Source organism: Cataglyphis hispanica, chromosome 22 (assembly GCF_021464435.1).
Source record: "Cataglyphis hispanica isolate Lineage 1 chromosome 22, ULB_Chis1_1.0, whole genome shotgun sequence".
NCBI classification, from domain to species: Eukaryota; Metazoa; Arthropoda; class Insecta; order Hymenoptera; family Formicidae; genus Cataglyphis; species Cataglyphis hispanica.
In genome coordinates, this window is record NC_065975.1 from 2,562,609 (window position 1) to 2,581,114 (window position 18,506).

The following is an 18,506-nucleotide window of genomic DNA, read 5'->3' on the forward strand; positions in this document are numbered from 1 at the left end:
TAACAAGGCCGCGGCATGTAAACAATAGCGCGCTCTACGTCGCCAAGGCAAACACTATGTTATTATCCTAATTCTCGTTGCCAAAATATTTTATAAACTATGAAATATATATTCTCAATAAATATGTTTTAAATTATAGATTGATTATTAAACGATTTATGTATTGCAAGGCCTGTTATTTTAATTACTTGATCTTGCGATTCGCACATTTTTTATTACGCTTTCTCAATCCGAATTACATATATTTAGATTATCAAAAAGTCGAGTGATAAAGAGTATCGAACAAAATATAAATATATTTAATTTTGAGCATTGTTAAAAAAATAATCATTATTCGTAAAAATTGCAACAAAACGATAGTTATACGACAGAATACTAACAATAATTTCGAGCAAGATAAAATCTTGACATTTATCATTAAAAAATGATTAAGATACACTTACGTGTTGCTAATTATAATACAAGAAATATAATCGCATTTCTCGAAAAATAATCCGACGATACGCCGAGCACCAACCTTCCTCCTCAAGTTTCGCCGTATAAATAACAACAAGTTGAGCGAGTATATCAACAATAATACGCCGTAAAATCCAAATACATTTATACGAGAACTAATTTGTTATTATTTTGAAATATTCAATATTCCATAAATTCACATACATATTCTGTATTTTGTATTTTAAATTAAATTCAATATGAGATGTCGTCGCAAATAAAATCTAATCTTTTATTCTAAGAATAAAATTTATTATATTTTAATCAAGAAACTATATTTATTATTATTGTTTCAGTACTATTAATATAACTAATAATATTATTATTAAATTAATTTAATATTATTATTTTATATTTTATCAAATTTTGAATTAAAAAGACAATAATTTTACTTTATTTGTTAATAAAATATACAATTTGATATATATATATATATGAGACATGTTTCATAATTTATTGTAACAAGCCTAAAGTGATTTTATCAGCAGTATCGGAACGTAGCTATATAATTCTATGTCTCTAAAATGGATGTAGATGACAGTATTAAAGCTTGGCTTCTATGAGATCATGAATTTACCTTCTAGATACGACCTATAGAATCCCAAAATTTCTTAATTATATATTCTGACAATATCTTTCCTTTGACATATTCATTAATTGAAAATCTACGCAAGAACTTCTTTTCTAGATAAGAAAAGGAATTTTCTTATCTAATCAAATTATTATCTACTTATATGATGCAAATATTTACTTAGTGTTAAATCAATTTATCCTAGAAATTAAGATTTTAAATTTTCACGCACATATATATGATGTAATATTACTTATTTTGTTAACTTAAATTAAATTAAATTTTAATTTCAAGTTTAATTTTAAATTCAAGTTTAAATATCGTAATGCAATTTGCCTACATTTGACATTACTATCCATAAATTTTTATTTGGAAGCTATTTTTTGTGTTCTACATATAATAATTGTAGTCATAATTTTTTCTCTCTCATACTTAAATCTCTCATATTCGCAAGTATTCCAAGTTGATTGAATGTGGTATGTTCTTAAATGATCCAGTATGATAGTTTCCATGTAAGCGCCTCTCTTCTGGATACTTGATATAAAAAAAATTATCTCACGAAAAGTATCGGGATAGTCAATTTAAGCTTCTTTTTGTTAATAGCATTGTATAAAAAGAAACATTGATGTAAAATTGATTGATCAAATTTGGAAACATCGAAGGAATACTCGATTTTTAATCGAGAAAAGTATCGACATCTCGACTAATCGAAAAGAATCGAGATACTCATTCCATTCCTATAAGCATGACGCATGACCAGCAATCTTGATAAAAACAGCTGTAATAAACAAGTCGTAGTTGACAGATTAAGCAGTACCAAGTAAAACACATCTATGATATACATGAATAATATACAAATATACATATATAATATGTAGAAATGACTTGAAAAAAGTTGCTGTCACATCCGTCACACGTAACGTAAGTAGCAATTAAATTTACCTTACATTTTATTTATTATTACATCTTATTGCAGGATTAAATCAGTTTCTACGAGAAAATTATAAGTCATCATTTTCATAAATTTGCATTATCTGATTACAAAGTTATTGATCCATTTTTATTTATTTTATCGATATAAAAAGAACATGAGACACAAGTCATAAATGTTGACAAAATAATATTCAAACAAATTTCTAAAGAGACATATCTTTTAATTAAAAGTAATTAATTAACTCCTATATGCAAAATAATAAATATTAAAATAATGATATGCATAGTAAAATTTAAAAAAATAAAAAAAAACAATTTTTTTTATAATTTCTCAATAAGTTGGTCATTCTGATTTATATTATTTTTTTTGTACAACTGATTTAATTTGTTATAAACAATATTCATTAATAATTTTTATATTATTTTGCGGAAATATCATAAATAAATAAATGTATTGGAATCTAAAAATTATTATTTATACCAAAAATATTAGTTTTATTATGTTATGAACACTTTAGGTAATATCTTAATTGCAATATAAATATTTTACAATATTTTTTGTTATTTTAATGTCTAAGAATATTTCTTTAAGAGAAAGAAATCTATAAGAAAAATAATTTATTATATATATGCTTGACATTATATTAATTTCAGATTATAAATTTTTGGAATACTGCAAAAGACACATTATTTAACATTATGTGGGACGAAGATCTGAACATTATTATTCTACCTACATTGTCTACCATGATTTTTTTTGTATTCACGGTTAATTTCTTCCGATATCTAATAAGTAATCCTCATATTCAGATTAGAGATGTTACAAAGGAACATAATTGGAAGTCAATCAGAGGAACAACTAAGGTACTTTCAAGAATTTTTATAGAATTATTTTAATAGGTCGTTTCTTATAGCAATAAAATGAAATATCCATTTCAAATATTTCCGAGTATTTCAATATGACTCCAAATATATTTCAATATAATCATTTTTAAATATAAATAATATAAGTATTTTTTCTACTTGCTCCATTGACATAATGATAATAATAATAATTTTTTATACCATTGCATGATCTCTTGTGTGTCATGTGAGAATATTTATTTAATCTACAAAATATTATATATAGCATGATAAAAATAGCAATCTTAATACCATGAAAAAAAGATCATATATATTTAACATAAAGTTCAAGCAATAATAAATTTAATGAAAAGGAATATATATAAAATTATTCTTTACATACATGCATTTCGATATACAGACGTATTACTGTAGTATTTGCGAGGCTCTATTGTTGAATCTTGATGGCCTTTTTTGTGATTCTTGCGGTGTGTGTGCGGATCGAGGCTGCATAAAGCTTGCCGATAAACAGCTAAAATGTAAAGTAATAACTTCTAATAATGATCAACCGATGAAGCATCATTGGGTCAAAGGTGTGTTATTGTTTACTAATATGTAACGAATACCATGTGTCCTCTTCAATATTTCGCTCTTTAAATAGATATATTTCGTTGTATCTGAAGGTAATTTACCACTTGTTGCCATTTGCTATATCTGCGAAGATGAGTGCGACGTAGAACCCGGCCTCACAGACTGGTGGTGTTGTTGGTGTCAGAGATGTGTTCACGAAGCATGTAAATCTGCCCTCTCTGAAGTAATAATTATCGATATTTTTCCATTTTGTGTATCTTTTTTTATTTCTTTCGCGTCGTATATGTAGAGAGTTTTTGCGTTAGTCACGTTACATTTGTGATAACTTTTTGATTTTTAAAATAACTAAACAATTATTTTTGTCTCTTATTTAAAAAAATTATCTGAATAATAAAAATAGCAATTTTAGAATAGCGTTTTGCTGTTTCTATAGCGATAACGCTTTTTATTTCGATTATTGCAAAAAAATAAAACAGATTCAGGAAAATCAAGTATACTTGCTTTTCAGATATGTGATTTCGGAAAGTTCAAATTAATGATTATTCCACCAGGAAGTTTGGAAGTGATAAATCGACGTAGCACAATGAGACGCAGGTTACATCTTCGTTCTATTATACCACCAAATTGGCTTGATTGGAATCCAATCATAGTTGTAGGTAAATAAAAAAAAAAAAAAAAGAATCAACAATAAAAGAAATAAAAATTGCTCGAAACATACGTATTCTCAAAATTCTTTTTTTTTTTTGTGCAGGAAATAGAAAATCTGGGAACAACGATGGTGGGCAAATTTTATCTCTATTCAGAAGATTGTTAAACCCCGCACAAATCATGGACTTAGCTGAGCGCGATCCGGTCGCTGCTCTCGAATGGTGCCGTTTGTTAGGAAAAACCCCATCTACCATACTTGTAGCCGGTGGCGATGGAACCATCGCCTGGTTACTGAATACTATTAACAAACTTGAGCTAAAGGTATATATAAATTCTTTTTTTTTTTTTAGTATAAATTACATATTTTTACTTGCATGATAGGTACGAGTACAAACAAATGTTTTTATATGACACAGCCTCTTCCGTCTGTAGCAATAATTCCTTTGGGGACAGGTAATGATTTATCTAGAGTATTAGGATGGGGAAAGGAACACGATTCGCATTTGGATCCCGTAGAGATCCTGAAGAAGGTGCAAACAGCGGAGAGAGTGATGCTTGATAGGTACATATGTGATAAAAAAGTGAGATATACGCGCTTCTTTTTACATTATCGTTTAATTAGAGGTACGTGAAACTTTTATGATTTAGGTGGTCCGTGATGATAAAACCATGCGGCGGCCTAGGATTCAGAGGTTCGTACCGAACCTTATTTATGTACAATTACATAAGCGTGGGCGTCGACGCACAAGTTACTTTGAATTTTCATCGCACAAGAGAGAGCCGATTTTATTTCTTCAGTCATAGGATATTTAACAAAGTAATTTCTTCGTAAAATAAATAAATCTTTCGTTTATGCGTTATGCAAATTGAATAAATTTGTATCTATTGCAGTTATTATATTTGTGTTTTGGTACGCAACAAGTTGTGGAAAGAGAATGCAAAGATCTCGAGAAAAGTTTGGAGGTTTATTTAGATGATAAGAAGGTGGAATTGCCCTCCATTGAAAGCGTAGTGATACTTAACATTCCATCTTGGGCGGCTGGGGTCGATCTATGGAAAATGGGAGCAGAAGGTTAATATAATCGATATAAACAAATATTTTACTAGTATTACTATTATATATATGTTATTTAACAGATGAGGAAAGTTCAGGAGTACAAAGTATTAACGATGGCAAGCTGGAAGTAGTGGCTCTTTATTCTTCATTCCACATGGCTCAGCTGCAAGTAGGTCTCTCGAAACCCTATAGAGTCGGTCAAGCTAGTACGGTGAAGGTATTTTTAAAATTTTTTAGCAATTTCAAAAATCTTCTTGCACCTGCACAATTATACATGTAATGAATATTTGTCGTTCAGATAAAATTATCGCGACCATGCGCCATGCAAGTGGATGGTGAGCCTTGGTACCAACATCCTTGCGAGTTTAGCATAACTTACTGCAATCAGGCATCTATGTTGATGAGCAATGATTTTTGAATACATGTGACTATACTAAAAATTTGCACAAAAGCATTTATATATACATTACTGTTCGATTACCAGTGCATGTATTCACTAGAGCCGGTTCTAATTTAGCTATTTGACAATGGTGATTAAAATATAATATAATGAGGGATGAACAAATCTAGTCAATGTTATAGCAAAAAAAATGTATGTAAATGTAAATGTTATATCTTTTATGGATTATAAATATTTCGTAATTCTATTTATTGATGCAGCATTTATAATAAAAATATATGAACAATAAAATAATATATATAAAGAGAGAATAAAGATATTTTAATGTTTATTAAAATTGTCTTTCTAATATTTAAAAAAAAATGCTTGATTTACCTTTCTTCTATCCTCTTTACGTTCTTCACACTTATCTCAAATTAATGATGTTCTATTTTTATCAATGACGCGAAATTGGCAACTAATCTCGACTTAGAAATTTATGTGTAAGTGACTTTAATAAAAAATATTTAACATTATCCATATAATTTAATATAATTCTTGATCTAAAATTTATAATAATCCGAGAAAATTATATAAACAGAAGATATCGGCAATTTTCCTTTTTGAAGATGTAAAAGAGAATAACAAAGAATTTTATTAAATCATGACAGAACGACAGATACATTTTCTATTCATTTTGATAACTATTTGGATTTTGCACGAGACAGCTAGAATGATGAAGGACATTGATTAAAATACATAAAAAATTGGAAAATATAATTAATAATAACCAAAATCATTTTTGACTACATAAAATGATAAATGTTGTACAGAAGTTTAAAATTCAAAATCAACCGAAAAATTATTCGTAAGTATATATAATATTAAAATCACGAAAAATAATTTGTTAAAATGCAATTATTATACATAATTATATAATTCGTAAAAATAATACAAAAAGTGTTTGACAAATGGCAAATTATTGTCAACATTTTTCATATATTTTATAGTACAATAATTACCGAATACCTTTTCCTTTGAGATATCAGAAAGATTCCTTTCTAAAGCAAAATCCAAACTGATCGCATTTGTATCGAAGAATTCTAGCGAGCTGTGGCGGGCCGCAGTAAAAAACTGTAATTTTTCCTTTCTTCTTATCCTGCAGCTGCTTGAAAACCTTATCCCAATTGGGACGACCAGCGTTTGTTCTGGTTTTTAAACCTGTGATAAGGTCTCGTTTCTCCTAATTAAATAATAATAAGAAATAATATGTAATGGAATAATTAAAATTAAAATAAATCAAATATTTTATCATCTATTTAAAAATATTTCTAGTATAAATTTGAGACTTAATTATTTATATATAAACTCTTGCAAAATAATTATTAAAATCTCTAACCTTCTCGTGCAGGAGTTCCAGCGCTAATTGCAAACCGACCGCTTTCATATCGTTCTTTTGTAACGCGCTTGTGATGTACATATGCATCTCCAGAAAGCGTTCCATGGTGATACCTAATTCGGCCTGTTCCATTTCAAGTTGCGACAGCAAGTTAACAAACCATTCAAACGAACGTTGATCACGATTGATCCAAAAGAAGTCCACCTAGAATATTTTTCTAAGCTTGAGAATTCAATACAAAGAATATGAGCAAATCAACGAATATGATGACAGTATATAAATACGATTAAACAATTATCTTTGTTCTGATATATTTAGCAATATAATTTCGAGCTTTGTTTTTATACGAATTTTTGCTTATTATATACTTGTGCATTATCACAAATATATTTATCGTTATTTATCAATAAAAGTATATTTATTAATTTACATAAATGTTATTCCAAGATTGATAAAATGTAGAATTAAAATGCAAATGTGTGTATTCACCTTTCGTAAATTCATTACAGTGGGTGGAATTTCACTGGCCCAGGAGAAGGAACACTTTGGACAAGTATGCCTCGCTTTCCAGTATCGATGCATAATTGATTGTAATATAGAGGCGAAGGGTGTAACTCCAATTCCTGTGCCAATTAAAACAGCATGTTGCGCGCGAAAGATGTGGCTCGACGGTGTGCCATAAGGACCATCTAAAAAGATCTACAATGATACGAGACTATTATTTATGCGAAGCAATTCGTAGTTATTAATAAAAATCATAAAGTTGTGTAAAACCTATATAAAAATTAGAAAAAGTTCTTTACCTCCAATGGCTTTCCTATGGGGTAATTTATGGGTGTGTGAGAAGAACTTTCGGTTTTCAAGTCTAGATTCTCTGAACTATTCGTAGCTTCGTTAAAAACTTTCCTCAATCTTCCTTCTTCCGCCGCAATCTGCATAGCCACTGCAGGTGTAGTAGGCGTGGAAATTTCATTTTCGCTCGTATTTACATTTGATACTGTATAAACACACATGTAACAATTAAAAATAATATATAAAAATTTGTGTTTTAAATTATTTTTGTGGTAGCGATACGTATTAAAACAAAAATACATTCTAAATCATTTGTGATAAATATAATTAATTAACGTACATAATAAATTAATTTTTTATAATTATTATTATTATAGAATATCGTTATTGCATCCTACTGTATTTCAGGGAGAAATCCTTTCTCTCTTGCATAATATATGTCCAAATAAGTATTATAATTTTTTATTTCACAACTTACCAGTGGTCGATGTATCGAATTCGTAATCACACGTTTCGAGACTGGGTGTTTTAAAAGCGATGATCGTCGGTTTCGTCCGCATGTACCGAAAACTTTGAGCCAATGATTTATTCTGCGGACTCAAATAAGCTAAGCCCAATGATTTCAACCGCGCACGTTTCATCTGGCATTCATCGAAACTTCTCTCCGACTCTGATCTCGTGTAATCACGAAGACTAGACAAATATCATTCACTTATATACATATGTATAAACTGCTTTACAAGATTAATATTTTGGAAATCATTATGATTGTAGCAACAATATATACACGATATTAATTTAATAAAATATTTAGAGAGAATTAATCGTAATAATAAAGGAATAACGAGATGAGACAGTAACTTTTCAAAGATGAGTAAGTGCTTTACATTATAAATCTACTCACGCTCTAAGTCGTTCTTTTTTCTTATTTTTTGTTTGTATATCGGGCATTGAGTGTGATTTTTCAAGCGGCATTTTGCTACCAAGAAGCAATCGATGGAGTCTCCTATCTCTTCTAGCAGACGTATCCGTCCATCCCTTATTTAATTCCAATGCATCTATATTAATTAAACTTATTATTAAAAATAATGTGACTTTAATAACATAATTAATCTTGATAGTATTATTACTTTTTTAAAAAAACAATATAGGTAATACAATATATGCACAAATAATATGTGATAAAATTATCAATCATTACTTAAGTACGCATATAAGTCTTACTTTCTGGAGTTTTCAAATATACAGATTGGTTACTAATAGGTGTATGCAATATGGTATTCGCCACATCAGATACAAACGTAGGATTATCAAGACCATGAGCTATCGATTCTGTTGAAGCTTTCTGTCTCGTAATAAGTGGCGGTTTCTTGCCACTGAGAAATCTACATGATGAAAGATATAAATGTATACGACATACAATAACCAATTATTTATTAATAACGTGACAATTTATAATTATTAGAAATAATTACTTTGCATATTGAGTTTGCATAAACATTATTTCTGTGTGAATTTTGCATAAGTATTTTGGAATCAGCAGACTTACGATTTCTTTCGAGGAGAATTCGAATTATCGCAGTTTTCAACAAGTGAGATATCGCCGCAATGCAGTTTTATTTGCTTTTTTTCAAAGTATGAATAAAGACTGTTGGTCCATTCACCGACTGCACGAATGTGCAGCCACATGTAATCTGTACAAAAATATTATCAATATCAAATTTCCTCTGAATATATAATTACTGTATTGCGTATAAATAATTTTTTTTTCTATTATCAATAAACTTATATTTTTATGTTCATTTATTATATCAGTAGTATTGTTTTAAAAAAAAAATTATTCTTGGGTTCGAGATTGGTATAAAATTACAAAAAACAGCTTACCTTCCTGTTCCGGAGCACTGCTAATGGTAAAAGGATGCCATTCATATCTTGCTATCACCGGAATATTAACGAATATATAATCGCCGGGATAAAAGTGGAAATGAGGTGGTCTCTTTATGACCAAGTGAGTCACCTTCGAAGGTAACAGGAGACCGGAACTTATGTACGTCTTGCCACGCTGCGAACGTAACCATATCAATTGACGAAATTTTTCCACCAAGTATATCACGCCAGGAACGACAAACCATTTCCAAAAATTTGGGCCATGAAAGATTATTAAAATCCAGAACGGTATATACAGCAGATGAGACCAATAAAATATCTGTGTTTCAAATAAAAAATAAAATTGTTGTAAAAAGAAGATAAAAAAATATATATATGTACGATCAAACCAATAAACATTAAAAAATATATATATACAATGACAAAATAATAATACCTCAAAACAACCTCCGCGCCGTACAAATGCCATAGAACAAACGGTCATAATGACAAGTATAATAATCAGAACTACACCAGTTGGATACGCACTGCCTGCCACCAAACCAAAATATCCAGGCCGACTTGTCAACAACCATTCGGACATCGTGTAGTTTCCACTATTTATTTTCTCATCTTTTATAATCACCGTATCTATAGATGATGCGTAATAAAAAAATATAATTGTTATTAATTTTATTATAATTAAATATAAGATGAGGTGAATCGTGATCTCGGTTTCTCTCTCTTGAAAAAAAGTATACGTTTTAAATTTTCCAAATTAAATTATGTATATCACATTATATAACTGTATATATAAAAAAGCTATTAAATATACCGCAATAAATAAGATGCATCAGAGTGTGTACAATGCTAAAGATTCCAATCAATATCCCTGTCATTTTATGGAGATATATGTGGTGATCTAGAGGCAATACAGAGTTAAAGCCGTGCGTTCGTAGAAACGTGATGCACTGGCGCAACATCAGGATCAGAATAAATGTGCAATCAAAGTTCAAACATTGTCCTAAAATAAAATTTTGTCAAATCAGTTTAGTTCTAGATCTTTTTGCATTTTTTTTTTTTTAATATCAAGAAATTTAATTTAATATTAAATAGTTAATACTTGTTTGAAAATAATGACTACAAACTTGTGAAAAAAAATTGTATCTATAAAAAAATATTTATAAAAATTTCATCACATTTATGTGATACATTTAAATATTTAAAACAAATAAACTTTATATTTTTATATATTTTTATATGTTTTTATATTCTTCTTACCACATGCACGTGCAATCATCAGGTAGCCGTTATAATTTCGATACTCATAAAGACGAGAGACAAATAAAGCCACGTTAATAAGAACAAATATTAAAATAAAAGCGATGTAAACGTAATTATTCTTCATATATGGTTTTGTGAGTTGGTACGGGCAAAGGGACGAAAACATTCTCAAAATGGATCTTCGTTTTGGTTTCGGTTGCGGTGGTACAAGCCATCGATCTATGCTGCGATTTTTTTTATGTTTAATACTTGCTTTAAAAACGTAACAATTCAAAATTTATTGTAATAATTAAATTTTATGAAGTAAAATTAAATAAAAAAATTAAACGTACTCTCCTTTTAACTTAATTATATATCTAATTTATATATATATAGCTTATAATTTTCTATCTAACCTGATTGAAAGGTTTTCCAACAGACCGTCATGTTTCTCTAACTGCCTTTTTAAAGCTTCAAAGGTGATCGCTCCTCTGTTATCCTGATCAGCATCCTCAAAGAGTGCAATTGTTAAATCTTCAATTTGTTCGTCGCTGAACTTCATTCCATTTTCTTCCATACAAGCTCTCATCACATGTTCCAGTTCGCGAAGTTGTATCAATCCATCGCCTTTTATTGGTTTTAAAAAAATATGTGGAATAATGAAAATAATTTAGATACAGATAAAAATATTTAAAAATTTAAAAAGAAAAAGTTTTTAATTTTTCAGATGCATTCTAGTTTTTTGCAAGTCTTTTGATGCCAAGATTCATAAATATTTTGTGTAAATAAGTAACACATGATCATAAATATTACCATCAATATCATAAACTTTGAAGAGGAACCTAATCTTATCGTCGGGAGACTTTCCAGCAAATTGATGCATAGCATCCAAAAATTCTTGAAGCGATATCGTGCTAGAATTATCCTTGTCAAATATTTGAAAGACTCTTTCGGTGAAGAATGGCTAAAAATTAATTGAGAGATAAATATTATTATTAATAAATAAAATTTTGTGCCATCAATGTATAAACTTTGCTTGCATAGTGAATTATATAAATATAGAACAAACAATAAATAAAATATTGAGAAAAACAAAAACGCAATTAGAATATTTCAAAAGCCGAAGTCAAAATTATAGAAAACTGCGCGTTTGAAATAAAGAAAACTGCTTCCTGCCTACATTCTTTGAAGTGACAATTGTGTTGAATTCTTCGCGTCGTATTTCCCTCTCATTTCCAACGGTCTGCTTAAATATCTTTTCGAGCCATTCGAGATTTCCTTTATCGAAGCCAGCACGTGGTCTGACAAAAAGTATTTTGATTAACGATCAAAAGCTAACAAAATTACAAAGCTTAGTAAGAAAGAGCGCTTAATATCGCGAAAGCAAGGATATTAAATCTCTATAATTTCATATAATAAGCGCGTATTACCTGGTATTACTCACGCCAGATATAAACTCCATGATTTGGGCTGACGTTACGTACCCTGAGTTTTCTTGATCGATTAAACGGAACAGTTTATCCACGATCTGTAACATGTGACAGGCATTCTTAAATATTAAATGTATCTGATACAAAACGTTCTTATATTTGCTTCTCGAAGAATTGAAGAATTCCCAAGTAGTAAATGCACGTCATTTTAAAATGTCAAAATAATGTCATTTGACGTCATTTGACGTTACAAACACGTGCGCTTGCAGGGTGGGTTGACAAACAGCACATTTGTAACTTAAGTACACTTATAATTTAATAGTCTCTCTTCTGACACTTTCTGACTTTTAGGAGAGATCTTTCTTGTTTATCTTCGTCAAGAAATAGATGCGAAATTACATGTATACAAAAAAAAATTTATATAAGTACATGCATTATTATTATTAATTTATTATTAGTATATTTGACAATAGACTCTAAAAAAATAACGCGGATAAAGTATCTCTGTAAAGAGATGTGCCTATGAATGAAGTATATATACGCTGTTAGCTATTTTAAAAAAATTTGCATTTACGGTAATATTTCTAATGTATAATTTAAAATATCAGTATAAAATAATGAGCTAATTATAAGTCGATAAAGCGCGGTAAATAAGCAGATTAATTTTCCATATGTTTCTTGTTTATTGGACGCAACTGTCAATGTTTAAATAATGTTTATGTCTATCGTTAATAATGTTTATATCTATCGTTTGACATTATGTGCACGTAGATGAGCATGATTACATGTTACGTGAACATGACGTATAATCTCGCGCGAGGATTAAATTTTTTATAAACTATTCACCATCTTGAGATACGCGTGACACAGGGCTCTGCAGGTTCACTGTTTATCTGTCTTTTGATGAAAATCATTTCTGACATCAGGCATTTCCCGTATATATATATATATATATATATATATATATATATATATATATATATATTCCTCTTACGTGCACAATTCTTGAAGGTCTCAGAATTCGCAATGTGTCTAACAAATATGTAAAAGCACGTGTTTCCTTTGTGGCTAGTACCGGAGAGAGGCTTATCGTCTTATCAGATAAATGTTGATTTTAATTCGTTACGCGTCTATTTATATTTCAAATATATAAAAATAACACAACTTACCCCTTTGGTATAAAAAATCTGCTGAAAATTGAGGAGGTTTACTGGATTCTCCCCGCATAGGACATATGCCACACTTTCGATCTGATCGACAAAATGATTTTGCTTCTCGTTTCTGATAAAATGAAAGAAATAACGTAGAATTAAAATATAAACTATATATTTAGGAAATACAAGTATATTTAAAATATCATTGAAAAATTACTAATCACGAAAATATATTCGCAAGAATATTCATAAATAATAGAAAATTATTCTTACGTTAGCCTCCCTTTGAGGAATTCGATCCATTCTTCCTGCTTCAGTAACTCATCACGATCTTGATCAAACAGTGTAAATAATTTCCCAAGAAGTACCTGAAAAATATTTATGAATTTGTTAATAAGTGCAAATGTCAATTTATCCATCACAAAATTTCTAAACAATATTAAAATATAAGTAATTTATTACCATTAAATTTTTACATAATATTCTAATAAAATATTTAAAATGTAATAAATGTAATAAATGTTATCAATTAATTTTTATTAATGTAAAAGTTTAATTAATAGTATTATATTAAGATAATATGCAGAATGAATCATGTAACACAAAACATTTATGATATTTAAATTTTTTATTGAAGATTGTGCAAATAACGAAAAAAGATAAATGTTACAATTTCTGGAAGTTTTACTTATAGTTCTTAATTATAGTTTATCAAAAAAAAATAATAGTGCTATTTGTGTGTGTGTGTGTGTGTGAGTGCTTTAAAATAAATCTACTTATCATCTAAATGAGAAAATTTGTACATACACACAGGCCATTTCAAAGGCTGCATATTTGAATGCAAATTATTTGAAATGTATCTCCTACATTTACTCGTACGTAATGTATATCTGGAGCAAAGTTAATGTGTGATAATGGAAACCTATTTATTAAGATTCTAGCCTCAGGTACATATATGACAGCATCAACTTTAGCATTAATATGACACATATCGATCACTATCGGATATTGACGACGGGCTATACACACGTGCGTATTTCACTCTCGATCGTTAAAAAATGGGTCAATGTCATGAGTGATTACGTTGCATGCTCCCTCAGCATGTATAAGATCCAGAAACATGTCCCAATCTCGTAAGTTAGTAAATGTGATGTATGCAGATTGCACCTGAACCATCACTCACACTTTTAATGACAGATCCTTTAAACGTTTTTACTCCGACAAATCTTCGACTTATTTAAATTCTAAATGGACTTCGCTTGAAAAAGTATTTAATTATAATATTAACTACACACAAAGAGAACGCGATTTGAGTTTTATTTTATTCTAATTTAGAGATAGATGGCTATTATAAAATAAAAATCAAATATAAAAGATGATTTAAACTGCGAAAAAAATATTTGTTTAAAAACAGGAGATATTGAGTTTAGAATTAAATATAAAAATATATTTTATATATTTGTATAATATATATAAATAACTCTTTTTAAATTTTTGAGAACATGCTTTGCTATTTATAAAACGGATGAATGAAGCAAATTAAATTAAATATATATAATATTCAAATAAAAATATCTTTAATATCTGATCTATGCAGTTATGCAGAGAAAGAATGGAGATTTGCGCTGCAATGATATTCTATGACTAATCTGCATCCGGTTACTAAAATAAGAGATACGAGAAAGGAATATAAATATTTATAAAAAGAATATTTTTATCTCTTTAATCAATCATTATTAATTTCTTCTATTTTTTGCGCATATTACAAAAACCGCAGAAAGAAGATAATAATCAATCATAATTACGTAGACTTGACGTGACAGCCTAATTACTTTTATAATCTAATTTTGAACAGATATGTGATTAAAAAAACGTTATGACATTATTAGATAACGTTAGAAAAATATATAAAATACATATATGTATCTCCAATATCTGTTAATGTTTAATAATATAATCATAAACATATTTATAAGCTATAAATATCATACATTTTAAAATATAAAACTAATATTGTTTACACGTGATCATGATTTTAATTGTATATCATGTTTAATATTTTTTCTAATAATATCAATCATCAAATCTTTTTTTTTTACTGAATTTCTAACTTCAACTAATTAAGTTCTAAACCTTTTATTTTTGTTTCTAGTTTAATTAAATTTAAATATTAAAAAAACCTAAATGTTTTAATAATGTAAATCGATATTTAACGACGATCGATAATGACAGTCGATGGCGTATCGGCAATTGATGCCAGTAGCGGTTAAAAGGTTAATGGATGGTTTACTAAATGAGGTGTTGGCCCCAGCCGAGATGCTATGTTTTATCATTGGTCTCGGCGATCGATCGATCGATCCCAAGAGACCGAGAGGCGCTCGGGGCACCAAGGCCTTCCGCCCGCAGCGATCGGCCACCTTGATCGAAAACCGGGGGGCCCTCGATAGAGACCCTCGTTTCCTTCGATCGTATCGTCACCGCCGCCTCGGGTCTCCTTTTCTTACGCGGATTCTCGAACGTAGAACTCATTGCCGATCACGATCTTACAAAGGAGACGATTGTACGATAAATAGCTCGAGATTGTAAATCTCAGTCGAAAATATTTTAGCTCCAATAAGGAAATCTCGTCGTCTATGTCGTAGCTTTCCTTATTTGGCAAGCATCTTCTTATAACTGAAAGTGTAATGCTGCATTAACGGATTTAAACTTTATCCCGGAGCAAAGTCAATTTCGCATAAAGATATAATCTTTAAATGAGAAAATAATATATGCCTTGTCCACGCTCTTGTGATAAATTTTTTTATAAGTAAAGACATCAAATCTTAAACGACGACATTAAAATTTCATGTCGATATAGGTGACAAACAGGCATCGCATTTGTAGAGCAGCATTGCACAATCATACATAAATTCAATATAATGACAACGCTTTTTGTTGGAGTGTGAAATGATTGACTGGTTAAACGATCACGATATCACGATACAGTACCGATGTCCATATCGAATTTCGCTCCATTTTTTTTGTGTCTATGCTGCAATAATAATCTAAAGAACGTTGTTTTTTTTTTAATTAAAAATATAAATGTAAAAACTATAGATATGCACTTGTATTTTTTATCAAATTTTTTAAAATATTACAAAGAAAATATGCACGCAGAAAACTGTCCAGAAATTGATTCAAATTTTTTTTTTTTTTTGAAAATATCTAAAATAATAGATATAATATTAAAGTAAAAATGTTAAAACTAATAAATAAATGTGGGTTGTATTTTTCCACCATATCCTCTAAAACTCTAAAGTCTCGCATTCTTGTATAAATTAATCCTCAAATATTTTCTAAAAATTATCTGTGTATTTACTCATCTATTAAAGAAGTAGCTTGTATTAGGTTTTCAATGATTTCTTATACAGCGAATTTTTTCTCACATATCAAACATATATTTTATCTAATTATGATTTTGGTTAATTAGTTATAGTTACTTTTAAAATTAATATTTATAGTATCTTGTAATTTAAACACGAGAAAAAAGCCAATTGTAAAATCTATAAATACTTTTTCAAAAGAACCAAAATTGCTTGACAAGCCAATATCATCGAATGACGTAATATCGAGATTTCACGACTAGTCCCATGCGAGTCTGCTTTTTCTTCACGAAAGAAAGTGAGATGGCAAACCAATAATTATGATAATTGCAATTTCTCACGGCCATTTTAAGAAAGCATCAGATAATAAGAATGCTATATTTTTTTTCTTGTAAAATCGTGTTAGTTTATTAAAAGATTAGTTATATTAAAATTTGCAGCATCATACAATATCGTAAATATATCGAATAAATCGAAATTTAGACTTCACTTCAAGATAATTATTTTGTTTGTAATAAGACGATGTAATTTGTTGATGCAGCTAACTTTTTGTAGAAGATACTTATTTTTTTTATATACAAATTTTTATATAAAAATTTTTCCTAAAATCTACACAAACCAAAAGTATTAATTATCTCTTTGTGTGTCATTTTATATAATTACCGTTTCATTAAGATATCACACATGTTTTGCCCACAAATGATTGTATTTAGCAGAAGTTTTATTCAAGTGTCTAGCCAATTAAACCGTGAAATATTAGATCTGTATATAAGGTCAATGTATTTTTGCAAATCATGCATATAACGTCAGCAGATGATTCGAATTAGTTGGCCGTATTTCTTTGTCGCTGTCTCGCGTGTAATCTTCAACGTTCCGATTTAATGATTTTTGCATTTCGTAATAATTGCTTTCTCGTAAGTTACGATACTTCTTTATGCATTATACGCGATTTCTTCCTACGAAATCACGTTCTACTTATTTGTGTAATGCGTATACCTTAATCGAGATATTTCAAAATCATCGAAAAACCCATAAAATTAATCCGTGTCACATAAAATTGAAATTACTACATAAGAATCATATTTTATGAATGAAAAAGCGGCATTTCTGCTTCTCATCATCCCAGAAAACTCGTAACAATCATTAAACATTTTTATGCCTTTTAAAAAATTTATAATGTCATCTGTATTTATATTTTATATATTTTATGAAATTTTCTTATTTTTGGGCAAGCTTCATTTTTTTTAAATATAATTTTTTTTATATTACAAGAAAATTGCAAGATATTTTAAAAACTATTATATTTGTTTTATTTTTTTATTTCTTTTAAATATCATTTTCATATAAAACTCGACAAAATAAAAACAAAAAGAATAAAAATTTACATAATTATATTTACATAAATATAATTAATTTTAATTATGCTACTATTTTACCATATGATATATGTTAGTGTGTTTAATTAGTTTTTATTCTAATTAAATAAGAGAACATGCGTACCTGACCTTGGAAGAGTCTTCTAAAGGCATCCTTGCTGTAGCGTCCAGATCCTTCTTCCTGCAGTATTTCCTTGCATTCTTTTAGAATAGTGGCCCTCCTCTTCTCGATCAGACATTCTTCCTCCATGCAGCTGATATTCTCTTCCATGCTTGAATATTGTTCGCGACAGGTGTTGTGAAGAACGAGGATACGATGCGAAAGAAATGAGATCAGAGCCACTTTG

The 18,506-nt window shown here is 29.0% G+C and overlaps 2 protein-coding genes and 1 long non-coding RNA gene across 4 annotated transcripts; 1 reads left to right on the plus strand and 2 right to left on the minus strand.

Moving 5' to 3' along the window:
- Window positions 1-1,805: 1,805 nt before the first annotated feature.
- On the plus strand, window positions 1,806-5,827 carry LOC126857582 (diacylglycerol kinase epsilon). The gene is made up of 11 exons (XM_050607184.1): window positions 1,806-1,987; window positions 2,654-2,863; window positions 3,264-3,435; window positions 3,526-3,656; window positions 3,942-4,089; window positions 4,185-4,402; window positions 4,498-4,643; window positions 4,730-4,898; window positions 4,973-5,153; window positions 5,219-5,355; window positions 5,437-5,827. Exons 2-11 carry the CDS (start codon window positions 2,699-2,701, stop codon window positions 5,554-5,556), a joined length of 1,587 nt encoding a protein of 528 aa, XP_050463141.1. The 5' UTR covers window positions 1,806-1,987; window positions 2,654-2,698; the 3' UTR covers window positions 5,557-5,827.
- On the minus strand, window positions 2,870-3,610 carry LOC126857658 (uncharacterized). Its single transcript, XR_007688530.1, has 3 exons — window positions 3,469-3,610; window positions 3,246-3,374; window positions 2,870-3,108 (listed from the first exon to the last, which is right to left on the minus strand). It is a non-coding gene; the product is annotated as an uncharacterized LOC126857658 (long non-coding RNA).
- On the minus strand, window positions 4,986-18,430 carry LOC126857553 (NADPH oxidase 5). 2 transcript variants are annotated; one of them, XM_050607102.1, is made up of 20 exons: window positions 18,284-18,430; window positions 13,695-13,789; window positions 13,437-13,548; window positions 12,268-12,365; window positions 12,018-12,138; window positions 11,651-11,801; window positions 11,254-11,464; window positions 10,856-11,082; window positions 10,410-10,598; window positions 10,032-10,225; window positions 9,593-9,914; window positions 9,258-9,402; window positions 8,933-9,093; window positions 8,613-8,766; window positions 8,187-8,401; window positions 7,720-7,913; window positions 7,406-7,615; window positions 6,917-7,120; window positions 6,547-6,760; window positions 4,986-5,131 (listed from the first exon to the last, which is right to left on the minus strand). In XM_050607102.1, exons 1-19 carry the CDS (start codon window positions 18,428-18,430, stop codon window positions 6,563-6,565), a joined length of 3,348 nt encoding a protein of 1,115 aa, XP_050463059.1. In that variant the 3' UTR covers window positions 4,986-5,131; window positions 6,547-6,562. The 2 variants fall into 2 exon arrangements, with proteins under 2 accessions (XP_050463059.1, XP_050463058.1); XM_050607101.1 differs by lacking the exon at window positions 4,986-5,131 and adding an exon at window positions 5,992-6,245.
- Window positions 18,431-18,506: the final 76 nt, after the last annotated feature.